The sequence below is a fragment of the Babylonia areolata genome, chromosome 20 (genome assembly GCF_041734735.1).
Source record: "Babylonia areolata isolate BAREFJ2019XMU chromosome 20, ASM4173473v1, whole genome shotgun sequence".
In the NCBI taxonomy this organism is placed as follows: Eukaryota; Metazoa; Mollusca; class Gastropoda; order Neogastropoda; family Buccinidae; genus Babylonia; species Babylonia areolata.
This window is the reverse complement of record NC_134895.1, coordinates 28,003,913-28,022,395: the sequence shown is the minus strand read 5'-3', so window position 1 is coordinate 28,022,395 and position 18,483 is coordinate 28,003,913. Positions and strand designations below refer to the sequence as shown.

General features: G+C 39.5%; 1 protein-coding gene across 1 annotated transcript in view; it reads left to right on the top strand.

Annotated features, from left to right (window-relative positions):
- LOC143295367 (transcription elongation factor 1 homolog) overlaps window positions 1-18,483 on the top strand; it is a 38,859-nt gene that overhangs the window by 12,790 nt on the left and 7,586 nt on the right. The window contains exons 2-3 of the mRNA XM_076607025.1: window positions 5,915-6,048; window positions 17,909-17,979. Coding sequence (XP_076463140.1) covers window positions 5,933-6,048; window positions 17,909-17,979 — 187 coding nt within the window. The 5' untranslated portion in view covers window positions 5,915-5,932. The remainder of the gene's footprint in view (window positions 1-5,914; window positions 6,049-17,908; window positions 17,980-18,483) is intronic.

Sequence of the window (18,483 nt, the reverse complement as noted above, 5' to 3'; positions counted from 1 at the left end):
ATTTACATATGTGTTCTATTTGTAAACGCCTAGGGCTTATTTTCAAGGTTAGGCGTAAATGCTCATAATAATAATAATAATAATAATAATGATAAAATATTTATCCTCACTCTTTTAGACTAGTCAGAAGCCATTGACAACATAAACCACACAGTCTTCTTGAACAGACTTAAAACTTCCTTGGTATTTTTGACATTGTACTATTAGTCTAGTCAGTAGAAAGAATTGGGTAAAACCAAAAGGTACACAAGCAAAATTATTTGGATATGACAGAATGAATAGTGGTAAATATCATAATATGTCTACCAAAATCAAATGAAGGTCTGCATAATCACGTAATTTGGTTTTCAAACTGTGGTATTTGGTTGGGCGAGAGCCAATGTCGATCATAGCAGAGGAACTTTGCTAGCAGACGCACATTTTAAACAAGAGAGGCAAGACCTTCAAGACTCACTTGTGATACACTTAAAAAAAAATCAAATCATTAAAATGTGTTCTGTATTTGTTATTATAAAGCTTCGGGTTAAAAAAAAAAAAAAAAAAAGAAAGAAAAAAAAAGAAGAAAAGTCCTAATCAGATTTGAACCCCGCGTGTTCAGGTGAGAAGAAACTGTGTTACCCATTACACTATCGTGCTTCCTTAACTGACGTTCTAAAATTTAATATTTGAACATACTTTTTTAAAGGGCGATAAATCGATTGCGGTATTCGCAGTGAGAACGCTGTTTAAATCATATTATTCTGGTGTATCTTGGGCATTCAAAAATCTTTAAAGGCAATAAAAAAAAATTCTTTTTAAGTCCGCGGTAATGGAGATGTGGCTGTCACCGCAATCACACTGCAACATTTAGCCGTTTTCTCTATATCTAGATAAATGTACAAGTTTAGTTACACCCGCTGGGAATGTAGTACAAACAGGGTCGATTCAATTTCTGTTTTATGTTCATTCTAGTTTTATAGTTTTTAAGTTGATATGAAAATTTAGTATTTTGTTAAACTAATAATATGTAGAGCCAAGTACAAGTGCTTATAAACGTCGTATGAAGTGAAAAGGACTTCATTTTGAGAGAAGTCAAGACTGGAAATTTTTATGTTTCACCAATTCAAGGGTATTAACTCGCATGGTTTACAATTTTTAACTGTGAATTCCGACTGATTATGTGGATATTTTTATGGCAGTTTCGGGCATAATCCAGTCAGTGATGAGGCGTTTACAAATCTTTCTCTGAATAAATATTTAATGGTCTCCTTCTCCAACTTTCCATCACATGTTATCGTGTATTTTCGATTGAATATAGGATTGAACGGGCAGGTCAACAACTTGAAACAAAATGGCGTAGTTCACGTTCGCGAAGAATATGAGCACACGCTTTGAATATGTATAAATATGTGTACGCAATTGATTTTTGCCCATGACCTTCAGGGCTCAGCCAGTAGATCTATAAAGTCCACTTGTCGTATTGATTTTAGTATTTTCTGAAAAAGATCACTTGAGCGAATGAACATAGTGAAAGCCCTGTACACTGAGAGTAAAACACACAAGCTTTTTATGTATTTAGTATAATTTCAAAATGTAATGTTTAAGGTGAGAAAGATCAGTTTAAAGCAAATTAAGTCCCCTAGCATAAATTACAGATTAATTTCCCTTTTTTTACTATCTGCACCCAAGACATGCAAAATAAATATAACTTCCATGCTTAGCAAAAGAAGTTCCTGTTTGAACAAAAAATGATAAAAATGACTGCTCTTATTGTTGTGTCAGAATATCAGATCAAAGTGCCAAGTTTAGAGAATAAAAAAAATATAAATATAACAGTAAATGCAGTTTGCATATAATTTGGCTTCTTTTTTATAAAAAAAATTTTGTGCCCATCCCAGAGGTGCAATATTGTTTTAAACAAGATGACTGGAAAGAACTGAATTTTTCCTATTTTTATGCCTAATTTGGTGTCAGCTGACAAAGTATTTGCAGAGAAAATGTCAATGTTAAAGTTTACCACGGACACATAGACACACAGACACACACACACACACACACACACACACACAGACAACCGAACACCAGGTTAAAACATAGACTCACTTTGTTTACACAAGTGAGTCAAAAAAGTACTTGTTAGGTGCAGAATTTATCATACTTATTACCGCCAGTTTTCTGTTAACCTTGTTAATAACCATTCAGGACTGGAGTCAATAATAGTGCAGTGCTTTTGTGTATTGATATCGACAAGCAAAACAGTCAAGAAGCTACCAACCGAGTATGGCATCAGAAACGCATTCAAATATGATTTGATTTCTCATGTCCTTTCTATCTTCTATGATAACAAGTTGTTTTGTTATCATCATCTTGATAATCATAATTTTTGCTATTGATATTGTTTTCTTTGACTTATGGCAGTAATTGTGTTATAATTTTGTGTCGAAATATTATATCTTAGATTATTCAGATCTGGGAGCAAAATATGTTGTTTTGATCAATTCTTTGTCACAGTGAGTGTGTTTTGATCAAGACAACATTTTTCACTCCCAGATCTAAATGAAATATATGTATCCACTTGTCTTTCGTTTAAAAAAACAAAACAGCAAAAACAAACAAACAAACAAACAACAACAAAAAAACCAACAACTCTGAGTGGAGCATGAATCACTCTTGTGTTCATTCAGCAAAAACCCATGGATCACTGCACACATTCACTTTAAGCAACAAAAATAGAGAGCAGTGTAAACAATTTATGAAAATCTATTAACAGATCATAGAAGGTTTCGTTTGGGAAAGAATCAAACCATGAACATTCCAGAATAGGAAAAATGATGTTACTTAGATCTTTGAATGATATTTGTTGTAACTAAGACTAAGAGTCAACAGTATGAAATGCTTGAAATATTCTGTATATTATTAATCATGATTATTAGTAGCAGTATGGTCATGGCAGCTAATGTATTGTGTTAAAAAATGTATGTTGTGTGTGTATGTGTGAGAAGGGGATGTTTCAGGGTTGATGGGTGGTGTGAGTTGATGGTTGTGTGTTCGAACAAATATGATGAAGCATCACTTTCAGCAAACTTGGACATCATACCTAGTTTTCTGTGACTCTTTCTGGGTTTTTTTTTTCAGTGGAAATGCTACAGACCTGAAAGTATCATCAACAGGCAGCAATTACGGAAGCTCAATATAGATTGTCCATTATAGTTTGGATTAGCAGTTGAAATGCACCATTGTTTTAATTTTATTTTTAAGTTCCTGGTGGGCACTTTGTACTCTTTTGTGTCATAAAGTGTGAAATTAATGGAAACTTTGTTGATCTCAAACACAGGCAGAACATTCAAATCATCTGTGGACAGATGCTATCATCTGCAACCTAGTGGTTTTTAGGAGTTGACAAAGGTGTTATATGAAGTGACAGCAGATGTTATGATTTGACAAGTGGTGTTAAGGGTTGAATTAGGGAATGCAACAGGGTTCAGTATTATGCCCAGTTTTATTTTCTGTGTATGCACAGCCTCTCAGTACTATCAACTTAAGTATCATTCATCAATTGGGTCATTCTTACCATTTCTGTGCAGATGATTTTCAGCTCCACGACTCAGTTCTGTCTTGTATGTAGTTATTTATATAACAAAAACAAAACAAAAAAAGAAAGAAAGAAAGAAAAAATGTCTTCATTATATGTTTTAATTGATCATTTTATTAGTGAAGTGCGAACTGCATTTTATTATTTGATTATATAATTGGTTACTTCACCTCATTTTGTTTTGATTTTACTGAACTGCTTGGTTCACAAATTCCATTTCACTATCACTATATCAGTGTTTGTAGTGTTTCAGTCTGTCAGTGTTATTAATATTACAGGTCAATGAACAAATTCCAAAGACCCAAACTTTCCATTTTCTGTGCATAATTGAAGTGACCTTTCTTAGTTACTGTAATGTTACAAGATCCAAGAACCATGAATATTTTATCGTCTATAAAAGAAAAATTGTTGACAGATTGGTGATAAAATGATGACCGTAAAAATTAAAATGAGTTTGAAAAAAAAACAACAACAAAAAACAAAAACAAAAAAACAACCCCATAAAAAGCTGTTGTCTTTTTGATCCACGATACAACACAATGTTTCATCATTGAAATTTCAGTCAACAAATACTCATAAATGTAGGAGCAAGAGCATCCACAGTATATTCTGTTTATCCAAACTGAATTTCCCTATTAAAGTTAAAAAGATTTTTTACTTAATAGACGTGATAATAATAGCTATAATAATGATAATGATAAATAAATCCTGAATGGGTAATTCTTTTCTTGCAAAAAAATTGGTCAGACCAATTCAATACTTATTACAATCCACAATACTGGTTCGTATCTTCAGACAATGGTTTTGGTTGTGTAGTTATCGCAAGGCCCAACACTTGGCTTATATCACAGATTGACATAAGTTTACATTTGGGCCAACAGCAAAGTGAGAGCTGTATTATCAAAGGTTTCTCCAGTCAATGGGAAATCATTTACAGCTTAGTCTTTTGTGAAGGACTATGACTCTCAAACTAGGAGGCAAAATTGCACTGACTCTTAGTACTGCAGCCTTGTGGGCTAGTTGGCCTTTGGGAACCATCCCAACGCTGACTGTCCTAAAACCCTCTTGGCCGAGAGAGTGGGGATGTAACTTGGGCAAGACACTCTCCACTATAATCAAATTCTAGCCCAAATAGTCGGAACAGCAGTTGCCTCCTCTGCTGTTCTGATGGTCATAGTCGGACACGACTGACTATCATATATATATAAATATATATATATATATATATATATATATATATATCGCAGAAGATACCAATTGCAATAAAGGTCAGTTTTCAATTATATGTCAATAGCTTGTTTTGCTTCCATCTCAATTTTAGATATTGTGTTTTTTTAAACTGTTACACATTGTGTTACATACAATGTGACTATGTTACTCAGGGTGTTATTATATCATATATGTCTGATATTGGAAAATGTAAGTTTTTGCTTTGAAGTTGCCAACGTGTCCCAGAGTTACATTGATGTTCAAGGAGTATGGCATCACCCTTCTGTTAGTTACAACTTACTTTAAAAAAAAATTAAAAAAAAGGAAAAAAGTTGGAGTCATGATGATAATTGTGTGTGACTGTGAATGTGAGAAGACCTGAATGTGTGTGTGTGTGTTTGTGCGTGCATGTTCATGGATGTCTGTTTTAATAATTTCATGTGCATGGTGGGGAGGTGGGGAGGGTTGGTATTGGGGCCCTGGGGGAAGTGGGTGCAAATCCCCCAATAGCAATAAGAATTTAAGCTGTGACCACTTACAATATATATATATATATATATATATATATATATATATATATATATATAAATTTGAAATTCATGGAGATGTTGCGTTATTAAATTCTTAGAATTTTGCATTTGCAGATTTAAGACTTCTGGAATAATTTTATAGTATTCAGAAGTATTAATTAAAATATCTTTTGAGCATTCCCTTCCCAGTGATTAAATCAACCGAAAGATGAGTTTTGCAGATATTTCGCATTTGAAATCTTGTGAGAGAAAAGTCAAAATTCATTGTTTGAGACTCCCAAAGATCTTTAGACTATCTCTGGATCTTCAACAAGCAATGTACCATCATGTGGTTTAGATTATAACAGAGATTCTTTTGATACTGATGCTAAGATAGCTGGTGCTAGTTACTCAAGCAGATTTTGCCAATGATTAATTTGTATTCTCTTCTGTCTAGCAGATTCAGATATTTTATATATCAGGTTCTCATCTGTGGTCTCCACTGCATTGACACACAACACCTCAATTTACATCAGTATTTGAATAGCCTTTGATTATATTTTTCACTTATTGCTTGCTTTCTTCTACATTTTATTATTATTATTATTTTTTTTTTTTTTTACAGATTTAGAAGTGAAAAGAAATGGGTCGCAGAAAGAAGGCCAGCAAGCCACCTCCAAAGCGCAAGACTATTCAACCATTGGATACTATGTTCAACTGCCCCTTCTGTAATCACGAAAAGTCATGTGAAGTGAAATTGTAAATATCTAAATAATTTCCTTTTTGTTGACTTGATATACATCAATACATGTGTGAACAAAGTGAGTCTGTGTAATCACCTGGTCTCTATTGTGTGTGTTAGTGTGTGTGTGGTAAATATTAATGGTGGCATTTTAATACTAATACTACTAATAATAATGTTATTTATGTAGCGCTGAATCTTGTGCAGAGACAAATCGAAGCGCTTTCGCACCAGTCATTCACATGCATGCATAACTATAAAACTGGAGAAACTGAAGACAAGGAAGAGGCAGGGAAGGGAGGTTGTTTTGGGAAGAGGTGGGTTTTAAGGCCAGACTTGAAAGAGCTGAGTGCTGAGACTTGATGAAGTGAAAGAGGAAGTTTATTCCAACTGCAAAGTCCATAGAAAAAGGACGGCCGCTAACAGTCGAGCGTTTGAATCTGGGTGTGTGTAAACAGAGTGGATCCAAAGCCGATCGTAGAGAGCAAGGTGGAGTGTAGAGTTGAAGGCAGCCACAGAGATAGGAAGGGGCAGATTTGTGAATACATTTATAACATAGAGTGCTGATCTTGTACTTTATTCTGTATGAGACAGGGAGCCAGTAGAAATGCTCCAAAAGAGGAGTGATGTGTTCAGATCTTTTCTTTTTGAGGACAAGTCGGGCAGCAGAGTTTTGTATACGCTGAAGGGACTGAATGGATGAACCAGGCAAACCAGACAGTAGAGAGTTACAATAGTCAAGGCGAGAGAGAATGAGAGAGATGACAAGTCTAGATGTTGCGTCAGTGGACAGATATTTCTGGATGGAACTGATGGGCCGCAATTGACAGTAGCAGGATTGACATGTCTGACTGATAAATTTTTGCATGCACAGTATGTTGTCAAGGACAACTCCAAGGTTCCTGACTGAACTGGAAAGAGGGATGGATGAACTGCCAAGTTTAATTGTGTCAGTTGTGATGGAAGAGAGGTTTTGTTTAGTTCCTATGATCATTGCTTCAGTTTTGTCCACGTTCAGTTGTAACTTATTTAGAGTCATCCAGTTTTGAATGTCCAGGAAGCAGTTGGATGTTTCTTGCAAGAGTGATGACAATTTTTCAGGGGTATCACTCTTCTGGAGTTGAGTGTCATCAGCATAAGAATGATGACTGACATGGCGGCATATAATTTCAGCGAGATTTTCTCTGTAACAGCAAGTTTCAGTTTAAGTTTCTCAAGGAGGTGTCACTGCGTTCGGACAAATCCATACAGGGAATGTAGATGTGAGTGTGTGTGTGTACATGTATGCATACTGTGCACGTTTGTCAGGACTCTTATGCTTTTGTGTGTAGTGTTGGGCCTGTATACATTTGTTTGTGCTTATAGATCTGTGAGACTGCATATTTGTTGCATATCTGTTGCTCATCTATGTGTGTGTGTGTGTGTGTATGTGTATACATGTGGGAATGTGCATAATGAGTCATTCTTTTGAAATATGCTCAAAATTGTGACTGAAAAGTAAAAATATTATTTTAGCATTTTCAGTATCTGACAACTACAAATAATAGTTTGATATCTATAGTTCCAATATTGGCAAGATAGAAAACTGGAATGTTGATGTAAGTGAGGTTAATTTTGTGAAAAGTACATCATCTTGTTATGTCACATGTGTAACTCTGGACACAAAACAAACCTCCTACCATCACTAAAATAAGAACTTTTAAAAGTTTAATGCATTATAACAATTACAGATTTATATAGAGTATATAACATTATTTATTACTTCCAATTATTTTTGATAATGTTACAGAGATACAACTAAATGCCATATCAGTGAACATGTCAACTGTTTTCAAATTTCTCTGAAGAATGTGTGATATCAAAACATTTTATATGACAAGTTTTGATACATAACAAAACATGAACATTCATAATATGGCAGTTTCACAGTCAAAGCCATTTTAGCTGTGATGTATAACAAACTAAATGAAAATGTGACACATGTAACATGTGATGCCAGAAGGAAGATTCTAGACAGGATGTCCCCAATTGATGAATTAACTACAAGTGTTCATTCCCTTATTCAATTCACCATAATTTTCTTTAGGAGAACTTAGGGATGTGATGGCCATATAAAATGCAAACAACCAACAACATGTCTAAAGCTTCCATTGTGCCCCACCCACTCCCCCAAACACGCCCCCCATCCCCCACCTCCCCACCTCCTTAATGCTTTCCTTCCCCTCTCATCTCCTCCTTTTTGGTAGGCAGTTTTTCAACAACCTCAGCTAAGAGAGTGAAGAATGAAAATGTTTTTCTGGCAGCATGTAGTGGGCCCTTTTGAGTGTCTTCATGAAGTTTTGTCACATGGACAAAGATTTGGAATATTGTAAGAACACATGGAGACATGTTTACAGAGTGATTAATGTTATGAGGCATAAGCTGCATTGAAGAATAAACAGATAAATTCTGTCTCTTCACAATCAAACATCAGTCGCCATACACAAACTAATGAAAAATGTTAACTTACCATTTACTGATTTAGCATGCTGAACATGGTGGTGAATGCCATTGGTACATATTGTGATTCTTATGATGGATAAAACCAAGCAAATACAAGTGAGAAGCTAATATTATTAACCCCTAGGCTGCCTATATGACGAGATAACTTGTCATCGCAAGCATGTACGCTTCGCTGCCACAATGACGAGACGAGATAGCTCGTCATCAAAATATTCTGACTTTTCCCTGCTTTGCATTCAGTTCATTGACAAAAATGCTGGTAACTTTAGCTTGGGGAATCTTTCTAGATCCTATTCATAGCTAGAAACACCATCAACATCATGAGGCAGTCCTTTATTTGAACGTTTTGGTTGGGTTACTGGCCGCAGTGTTTGCCTGACTCCTCTCCTCGCTCGCTCAACAAAATGTTGGACTGACGCCGTGCTCAAGACATGCGATCATGGTGAAATAAATCAACCAAGATTGCTTTCTTTAGTTATGCTCAGAAAGAACTGAAGCGTAAATTCGAAGAAGACAGTGATGAACATTTATAGGAAGATTTGATAGAAAATAAAGGGAGCAAAAGTGGCCAAGATACGACTTATCATTGAGTGATGCTGGCTGTACAAACCTTAGCAGACGACAGAAAGTGACTGAATTATTAGCAGGACACAGTGTGAGCGATTTTTTTTTTTTTTTGCACTCTGCCAACGCGGTCTGATGAGAACTGGATAAAGTGACCGTGTGAGAGGGGTGAAGAGGAGAGGGTAGAGACTGAGGGGGTGTGACCTCACATCCACATTATCACTTGGAGAAGTCACAATGCATTGTGTATCTATCTCTATTTCAATTTTTTAAAATTGTGGTTGTTCTAGTATTATTTTTGTGTGTGTGCAGATATCCATTTATCCAGAAAACATATTTTTAATTACACATACTTAACCGTGACCCAACTAGTGCAGACTCCGGCAGGGGTCTGACATTCCTGCCCTGTGCAAACTACTATCCGCCTATGCGGAGAAAATGAAAGTACTACGGCCGATAACCTCCCGGAAGTAGGTAACCTCCCCTTTGTCCCCTTGGCTAGCGCCCTCTTTTTCCGGCAGCCATCATGACTCCTGTTCCTGTGCTGTCCATACGGCTAAGTTTTTTCGTATTTTCTTTCTGTCTGTCAATTCTCTGGCATTCTTGTTTTTTGTCAAATTATGTCTCCAACCAGGTCACATAATTATGTAGCTCGATTGGGCGATCATGCTAAAATTAAGGCGCGATCGCAATCGATTTGCTGACACTCTGGGCCCTCTACTCCTGGCCCTCTCAACAATGCCAACCCACCGCCTCCTCCACTTCCTCCACTCCCTCCAGTCGACTCCAGACCTCCGCCACCTCCTACACCTCCTCTGGTGACTTCTAGAGGTTTGTTGCCACACACTCAGGTCAGTGTTGCCTTTAATGTCATTTTTATCGATCCGCGAACGCACTCGACGCCATCCGCATTTTCTCGGCCCTGCCAGTCGGCAGTGTACAAGTCGACCTCCTCTATCTCATTACCAATACCCATAGTTGCACCAATGGAATGTGCCACAATCCCTTTGGGGAAACAACACCAAAAAAAAAACCAAACCAAAAAAAAAACCGCAGCTTGTTTTGGATCCGCACATTAGACTGGGCCCTATGTGCGATGCGTCCGTGGTGGCGGCCGTGACATTGGATCACGCGACCCCCCACGCAGCATGCCTCGACCGTCTCGGATCCAGTGGTGACCGAGGCGCGTAGGGATACCCTCCCCGGGTGTAGGGAGGAAGGTGGACCACTAGGGGACACGCTTGCCCATACGCGTGCACTCCAGTCCTTGTCCGGAGCGCCTGATCCAAGGGAGGCAACCCCTGCTTTGGCACCCTTGTCGGTGACCGCTGCAGTTATTTCCCTTGAACCGGCGCACTGCTCTTGGCCTACAGTGCGGGTGCGTGCACGGTCCCACCAAGCTGTGCGGTGATGACCCCATCTGCCACACCGCCGATTGCTGCTGTTTCCCATCCACTAATGGCGTCTCAGCAAGCTGCTCAGCCAAACAATCAGCAACTCATCGCTAACTTGCTGCAGCAGTTATGCACCACTCTGCTTCCCCGTGCCACACCTTGCGCCTGCACCGCCCCTCGCCCACAGAGCAGGTACGTGCACGCCCCATTTGAACTTTGGCATGCTGGATTCTTCTGTCCCATTGCCTAACTCTGCCGTTACCCAGACTAATATCAGCACTTCCAAGTTGGAGTGCCTCTTAATAACTCGATCCTGCCTCTTGGCAGTGCTCGGGCCGATCTTGTCTATCCCCTTGTCCGTCAACACACAACAGCTGAACGTCGGTCCTCTCGCAGGAGCTATTCGCGAGGTTGGACCGCCGTTCAGCTACAGGGGGATGCACATCCCACGGCAAGCCGACGGACTTGTCACCCCCTCGTTCACGACGCCCATAACACTGCATTGTGGCACCGTCATGCCACATGCCCCAACCGTCTCTTGTCCGATGGCGACTGATTCAGGTTGGGATGCCCACGGCACTAAGGGGCATTATAATTATTCCCCTTGCGGCCGTTTTCACCTGTGTTGGTTACGGTGGCATCAAACCACGGACTCTCACATGCAGCATGACACTCCTCCCTCTACAGCGAGGACGCGTCGCACCAGGGGATGTGTGCTCTAAAGACACCATCCTTCTCGACGATTATCGGCGCCAAGGGAGGCAACTCCGCATTTGTAACCTCGGCGGTTGACGCTGTAGTTACTTTCGCTGACACAGCACGTCACTTCTGCCCCCCGTGCTGTCCACCAACGATGTTTTTTCGGTTTCTCATTGGGTCCTGATGCCCATTCATGGACTTTACACAACTTTGCATAGCAACTGCACCTTTCTTGCTGTTTCTCAGGCTATTGGCCACTGAACTTTGGGGTTCTTCATCCCCCCACACTAGCAGTTGCACACAGTCCTCTGCAGGCAACCATCCCTATTACCATTCTCTTCTGGTTATACACAGTAACAGGAAATAAATCACAATATTTCCCCTTCTATTCTTTTTGATTTCTTATCCCCCCCCCCCAAAAAAAAAAATGTGTGTATATATATATATATATATATATATATATATATATATATACCACATCATGCTACATTTATACACATTTCTATTTACACTTACAGATGTATACTTATCCCTCAGTATACACATGTGTGTGCGCTTACGGGATTGGTTCATACGACTTTCATATTAACATGTACAGTTTTATTTCTATCTCTATTCATCAACATCTATTCATTGAGATTTCCTACATAGCAATATAGACACACTTGCAATTGCGTCATTCTGTTCACATGCCCAGATCTCTCTGTGTCTACATACTGGCACTTTATTCATATGCGTATGTACATCTCTTATATATAGGTGCATACACAGATTCCTTCCCATTACGGATTATGCACACTTGCCCATTTACTTGGGTATATCTGTGCACGCTACACGTTTGCTTATACAGCCGCTTATTTCTCATGACTAGATCTCTTGTCATGTCATTGGCATATTCCTGACACCATCACTTGAGTTGATGGAAGTTTATAATCCCATTGCACATATATGTATTCATTTTCAATTCATCCCTACCTGGCTTTCGGAGGATGACTGCACTCACAGACAAAACTGCCTCATTCACACCCGAATGTATGCTCCTTCACATATGAGTAGTGGCTGGTCCTTAGGGACCCACACACACTCCCTTCCCACCCACAGGGCTAAGGATGCCCTCTCTTGGTGCATGGAGGGACAAGGCAACCCAACTCATTTGCATACAACAATCACCCACAGGGCTAGAGATGCCCTAACCTGGTACAAGGAGGGATGAGGCAGTCCAACTTAGAGGTGCCACTCCGGACACACATGCCCTTCATTCTTTCCAAGTTTTAGCGGGCCCAAAAACTGCCCACTGGGCAGGAGACAATCACCCTAAGTCCATCTCTTCCACTCCTCACTTGTAGCAGAAGGCCTGGGTAATAATTGTTTTCCTCTACACTCGGGAGAATGGCATATTGACGAGGATGGATGCGTCTCACAAAGCACAACGAACCGTTCATTACCCACAGGGGCGTACCTTTCTGCCCACTCATACCGACACGGCAGATGCTGCATTAGTTCACCCCATCACCTTGCTTGAACAGAGATCCAGCATCGATGTCTCAAACAATTGGCGTTCGAAAGCACTTTCTGCACTTGGTCTTCCCTGCCCGATTCTTTCAGCCTCGACACACAACCACTGCTGTGGTTACAGATGGGCATTCCTTCTCAAGCACTGTCTTTCCAATGAGACACTTCCAGGGGTTTCTAGCCTAGGCAGGCTATCCCATCATGGAGCCCCAGCCTTCAGTCAAGGGCCTGTCAGAGGATGACTTTGTTGTCACTTCAGAAGCAAGCACCATGTCTTTCAGACGCATGGTGGCACCACAAGACCCTGTCAACTCCTTCCGGCTTCCTTACATTTCAACATAACCTGCATGGTGGACACCTTCATCCCTCAAGCACACAGCAGCTGTTTCCTGATTTACCCATGCTGACTGGTGTCCTCCTAGGACCAGTATATGATAATCAGTCGTGTACGACAATGACCATCAGATCAGCAGAGCAGGCAACTGCTGTCCTGACTATTCGGGCTGGAATCTGATTATACAATTTATAGTAGAGAGTGTTTTGCCCAAGTTGCATCCCCAGTCCCTCGATCAAGAGGGCCTTTGGACTCACCATTGGGACGGATCCCAAAGGCGAGTTAGCCCTCAAGGCTACAGCACTAAGTCCCAGTGCAATTTGACTTCTAGTCTGAGAGATGTAGTCCTTCATGAAAGACTAAGCTGCTAATGATTTCACTTTGCAATTCAGAAACCGTTGATAATACAGCTCTCACTTTACTGTTGGCCATACTGAAAACGCATATCACATCAGTGTTTTGATGTAAATGGCCAGTACAACACATCTACAGCCACATTCCTCACTGCCCCCGCCCTGCTCCATCCCAGACTTAGTGCGCATCACACACAGCCAGAGGCTTGTCATGGATCTGGTCCCCCTTCTCACTAAAGAACCTTCAGCAAAAATTTTCCCCATGGAAACCCTCTTCCATTAGGAATTCCACCACAAAACGAGACTCAATGACCTGCGGGCACATGAAGTGCACTCCCACAGCCTGATCCATCCCAGCCATTGACTGCCGACAACTTTCTGCAGGTTGCTCCAACATGCCACACTCAGGTAGAGAAGCCACCAAGCCTTCCGTATGCCCCTTCGTGATGGTACCTACCTGGGCAATTACACAGCCCTGTCCCAGAGACACCAGGGACCTCAAGTCTCTTTTTGCCAAATGTCTGCCCTTCTGTGCATAGGCAACATGCCAGTGCTGTCTTTTTTGGCAACGACAGAAAAGTGGGGGATGGGGGAACACCTATCGCCTGTCAGCTCTCATGGAGGAGCTCTACAGATCTGGCTGTCATGCCTAAGGCAAGCCCAACATGGTGGCCTACCGCTGTCTCGTGCCACAGTTTCCTCTAAACACATATACCACTTCCACTATCGGCCCACAACCGATGTGGAATCATCAGATCAAACCACATGTGCACCTCCTTGCATTGACACTCAACCGCGCTGAAGTGAGACAACCCTATAGGGTATGTGTTTCCTTCCCTTCCTTTGATTCGAAGGGCTCTCAGTAAAGTGTGGATTCAACACACCGACCCGATTTTCTTTGCGCTACATTTATCAGCACAGCTGTGGTCCACAGACCTCTCCCACAATACAGCTGCGGACCTCTGTCTTCTTTGCCCGCACCAGTATCCTTAGGTGACACACTCTACCTTCATCGAATTCCACTTGAGGGACATCTATCGCTTTAGGGATGATGGCTCAAGAGGCGTTGCCTCTGCTGTGGTCACACAACAGGCCATCGCAGCGCACTGGCGATAGAACAGAAAGATTGAGACTTGATGCCTCCTCAGCCAGAGCACATGAAGTCATGGTCCTCTTCTCTTGCCTTAGCGCACTCAACACGGCTGCAAGGCATCATGGATGCTGCATACTGGAAAAACCCTGCTACCTTCATCGACTTCTACCTGAGAGATGTCGCACGCTTGCAGGATGATGGCTCAAGAGGCATCGCTTCTGTGGTAGTTGCACAACAGGCCATCGCAGCACACAGACAGTAGAACAGGCGAGCCCTCCACCTTGTCGAGCTATTATGCACTAGTTGGGTCACGGTTAAGTATGTGTAATTAAAAGGAAATTTTCTATCTAAAATTACGTTTAAATAACATACTTACCGTGACCCAAATTTAAGACTCTTCCGTCCTCCCCACTTCCTGTTCTCCCTGCTCGCTGCGCTGGTGATGGCATATTGCCGTCAAAAGAGGGCGCTAGCCAGGGGGACGAAGGGGAGGTTACCTACTTCCGGGAGGTTATCGGCCATAGTACTTTCATTTTCTCCGCATAGGCGGATAGTAGTTTGCACAGGACAGGAATGTCAGACCCCTGCCGGAGTCTGCACTAGTTGGGTCACGGTAAGTATGTTATTTAAACGTAATTTTAGATAGAAAATTTCCTTTAGTGCAAATTACCTGACTAATATTTGTAATGAACAAGTTGAAAATGTGACAAAAAACAAAACACTGATTTCAAAACAACAGCATATCACTAAAAATATATAAAATGGGAAAACATCATTTGTTTTGTGTTCTTTATTCATTTACCTTTCAGAAAATATATAGTTTTATGGGTCTTTCTCCAATAACAAAGAGCACAGAATTTTTTGAAAATTTATACCTGTTTTTTGTGAAAAAACCCTGGCAAATAGATTTCACTTAAATCTTATTTTCCTGGCAGGAAAAGGATTGATATTAATTATGAGGTTCCTGTATCATTTTCTCTTTTTGATTTCTTCAATCCCAATACATTCTATAAAATACTCATGTGACCATACTTGAGTAGGAGACTATGACATTTATTCAGTGCATATTCAGAAGTTCATAACTATTGATAAGTAATGTAAAACCTCTACAATTAATGCAAAATATGAAGTATGTAAGTATGTATTTAGCAAGTTGAAACTGAAAAAGGTTGCTCAGCGTCAGGAATTATAACCATTACAAATTCTTTGATCCACACTCTCATTAGTCTCAATGAATACAAAATTTTGATAAGTTGTGAGTGCATGTGCGCATACGGATGCGATGTAATGTGCGTATGTACACATTATGGCATTCAAAATACGAGCAGTTACTAATTCAGTCAAGAGAATTCTGTCTTTACCAGGCGGGAAGTGCTCAGTAGCTGAAAATTGACTGAAACTTGCACATTCAAAACAGAAACATCATGCTGAGCATCCTGTTACATGTGTGATATGATGAATGTCTTTATGTCAGTCTGGAGATGTTCTCATCATATAATAATTAAATAAAACAGATATTTCAATGACTGCTTTAAATGTGACCGCAAATCCTTTCCTAATTTGTTTGTAAGCTATGAAAGATAGTGAATACCACAATTTGTCCGTCCTGTTACATGTGATGTGTGACATAAATATAAGCATAGTTGTTTCAAGACATGTTTATATCATTTTGAATCCATCTTGACTCCACCTCTATAAACATGCTTTGCATATTTCCATTTTAGGATGTGAATGACAAAAGGAAACACAGGTTGTGATACATGTAATATGGACATCACAATTGGTGGCGTACAAGTTACATGCGTGGCAGTACAAATGAATAAAATCATTTCTTGTGTTTATCTTTTTTATATTTTTTAAAATTAATACTCAAAGCCATAAATACAAATTACAATTACAAAACACACGTGGAGATTACTGTGCCTTGTAATATTTAGTGGGCTATAAATAATAGCAAACAGTACAAGAGTTGGGACACCACAACTCATGGCGTTCAAGTTACATGTGTGGCAGCAGAAAGTAATACAATCTTTTCTGATATGTTTGGTACATCATATAAGGCAAGAAATGCAGTTGTATAACACATGCAGGCTATATAGTGTACTTATTGCAATTTTCAGAGACATGTCATATCAGATATCGAAAGGATATATTACGAGTTTGTCACACAGTGTCATGCCACATTTGTCACACAGACAGTAGTATGTGTTTATCAAAGCAATGAAAATTTACTTATACAAAAAAGTTTGATAAACGTTATCTTCTCTGCTTCTTCCAAGCAGATAACAGTCCAACATGTGTGATGCTGTGTTATTCAGATACTGGTTAAGGAGCACAGTATTGCATTGGCGTACTGTGATGTAGGTAAAAAAATTTGAGAGCCTCCGTCGCAGGTTTTGTTCATATTGTACAAGCTTACTATTCAGTTTTGTTAACAACATATTTAGAACAATAAAAATATTCAGAAATGCCTCCTGATCAACACAGTCAGCCAAGTTTATTTCAAAATATATGTTTAGTACAATAAACTCAACTGAAATGAGATGACACTGCAGACACTGGAGAAACCGTCACATGTGTAACATGGCGATTTCAAATTAGACGCCAGGGGTTTATTCAACAGTGGCTTTCCCCATGGGCTTTGGCGATGCTAGTGGTCACAACCAAATGCGTGCCCCAACACAAGGTGAAGCCTTCAGATACTCGTGCGTGAAAGTGAGTCACAGGCGGTGTATCTTTGAAAATGAGTCCCCAAAATGGACACGTAATTCTTTTTCTCCGATGCCACAGCTGAAATTCTTCATTAAGTATGTATTTTTACACCCCTTGAATGTAAATCATACAGGAATTGTTAGAAAACATGTTTATCTTGAGATTTGAATAGCACACTGTGACAAAACAATTTTGAACATTTCAGTTTGCTCTTTATCTTTGGCACATTTTTTTGGACACCATGAAATACATGTCACATAATTTTATCACACATATTTCTAAGTTAATGGGTACTTCGGACTAAAGATTCAAGTTTTCCTGATATAAAGCGAAACAAGTAGTTGGTTTTCAAACTGCTTGATTTAAAATGTATAGTTTCATTTAGGTGGGTTTTTTTTTTACAAACGTAGAAAGCGCTTTGATTTTTCTCTGCACAATATTCAGCGCTATATAAATATAATAATAATTATTATTAATTAGTCATTATTATTATTATTATTATTATTATACACACTCACTCAAAATCAGTTCCTTTGTAATTTTATTTATTTAATGAAATAAAAACAAAAGCCATTGTGGGGTCAAAGGTCAAACTGATCCAGCACCCCCCATGTTGTATACTACTCTCTTCTGTATCCACACATTGTGACTGCAGTTCAATTTTATTTACTTCGACCGTTTGATTACAAGATATAAACAATATTTCTGTTTTAGGGATCGGACACGAAATACGGGCACCATAGACTGCAATGTCTGCTTGGAAGGTTTCCAGACTACTATCAACTGTATCCTTTCACTTGATTTTATGGGTTCATTTTCTCCATGGAAATTTCTTCTTTGATGTTGGTGTGTGCATGTGAATGGGAGAGAGGGATCACATGCTTACTAATTTGTTCATGCTGAAAAATGTGTTTTTATTGGGTTTTTATCTTCAAAAAAGTTATTTTCACTAAAGAAACATGCTGTTGAGTAATCCTTGTGCTTTTTGAGTATATAGTTTTCTGTAAAAACAACCTCCAATTTTTAAACTAAAAAAGATGCTGTTTTCAACTATCAGGTCTTTCTATCATTTCAGGGGCATTACCCTAACACTGCTCATCATCAGTTCCTTGCATATAGCAACTTGGCTCCTTTGCTACAGTCACAGTGCCAGTGGTTCACAGGGCACTCTCACTGTTTTGAAATGGAAAACGAATAACAGATATGAGGATAAAAAACAGTGTATAAAATTAGAACTTGAAGTGGAACTATAGTTTAAGGGAAATTTATTTGAAAAATAAATAAGTCAT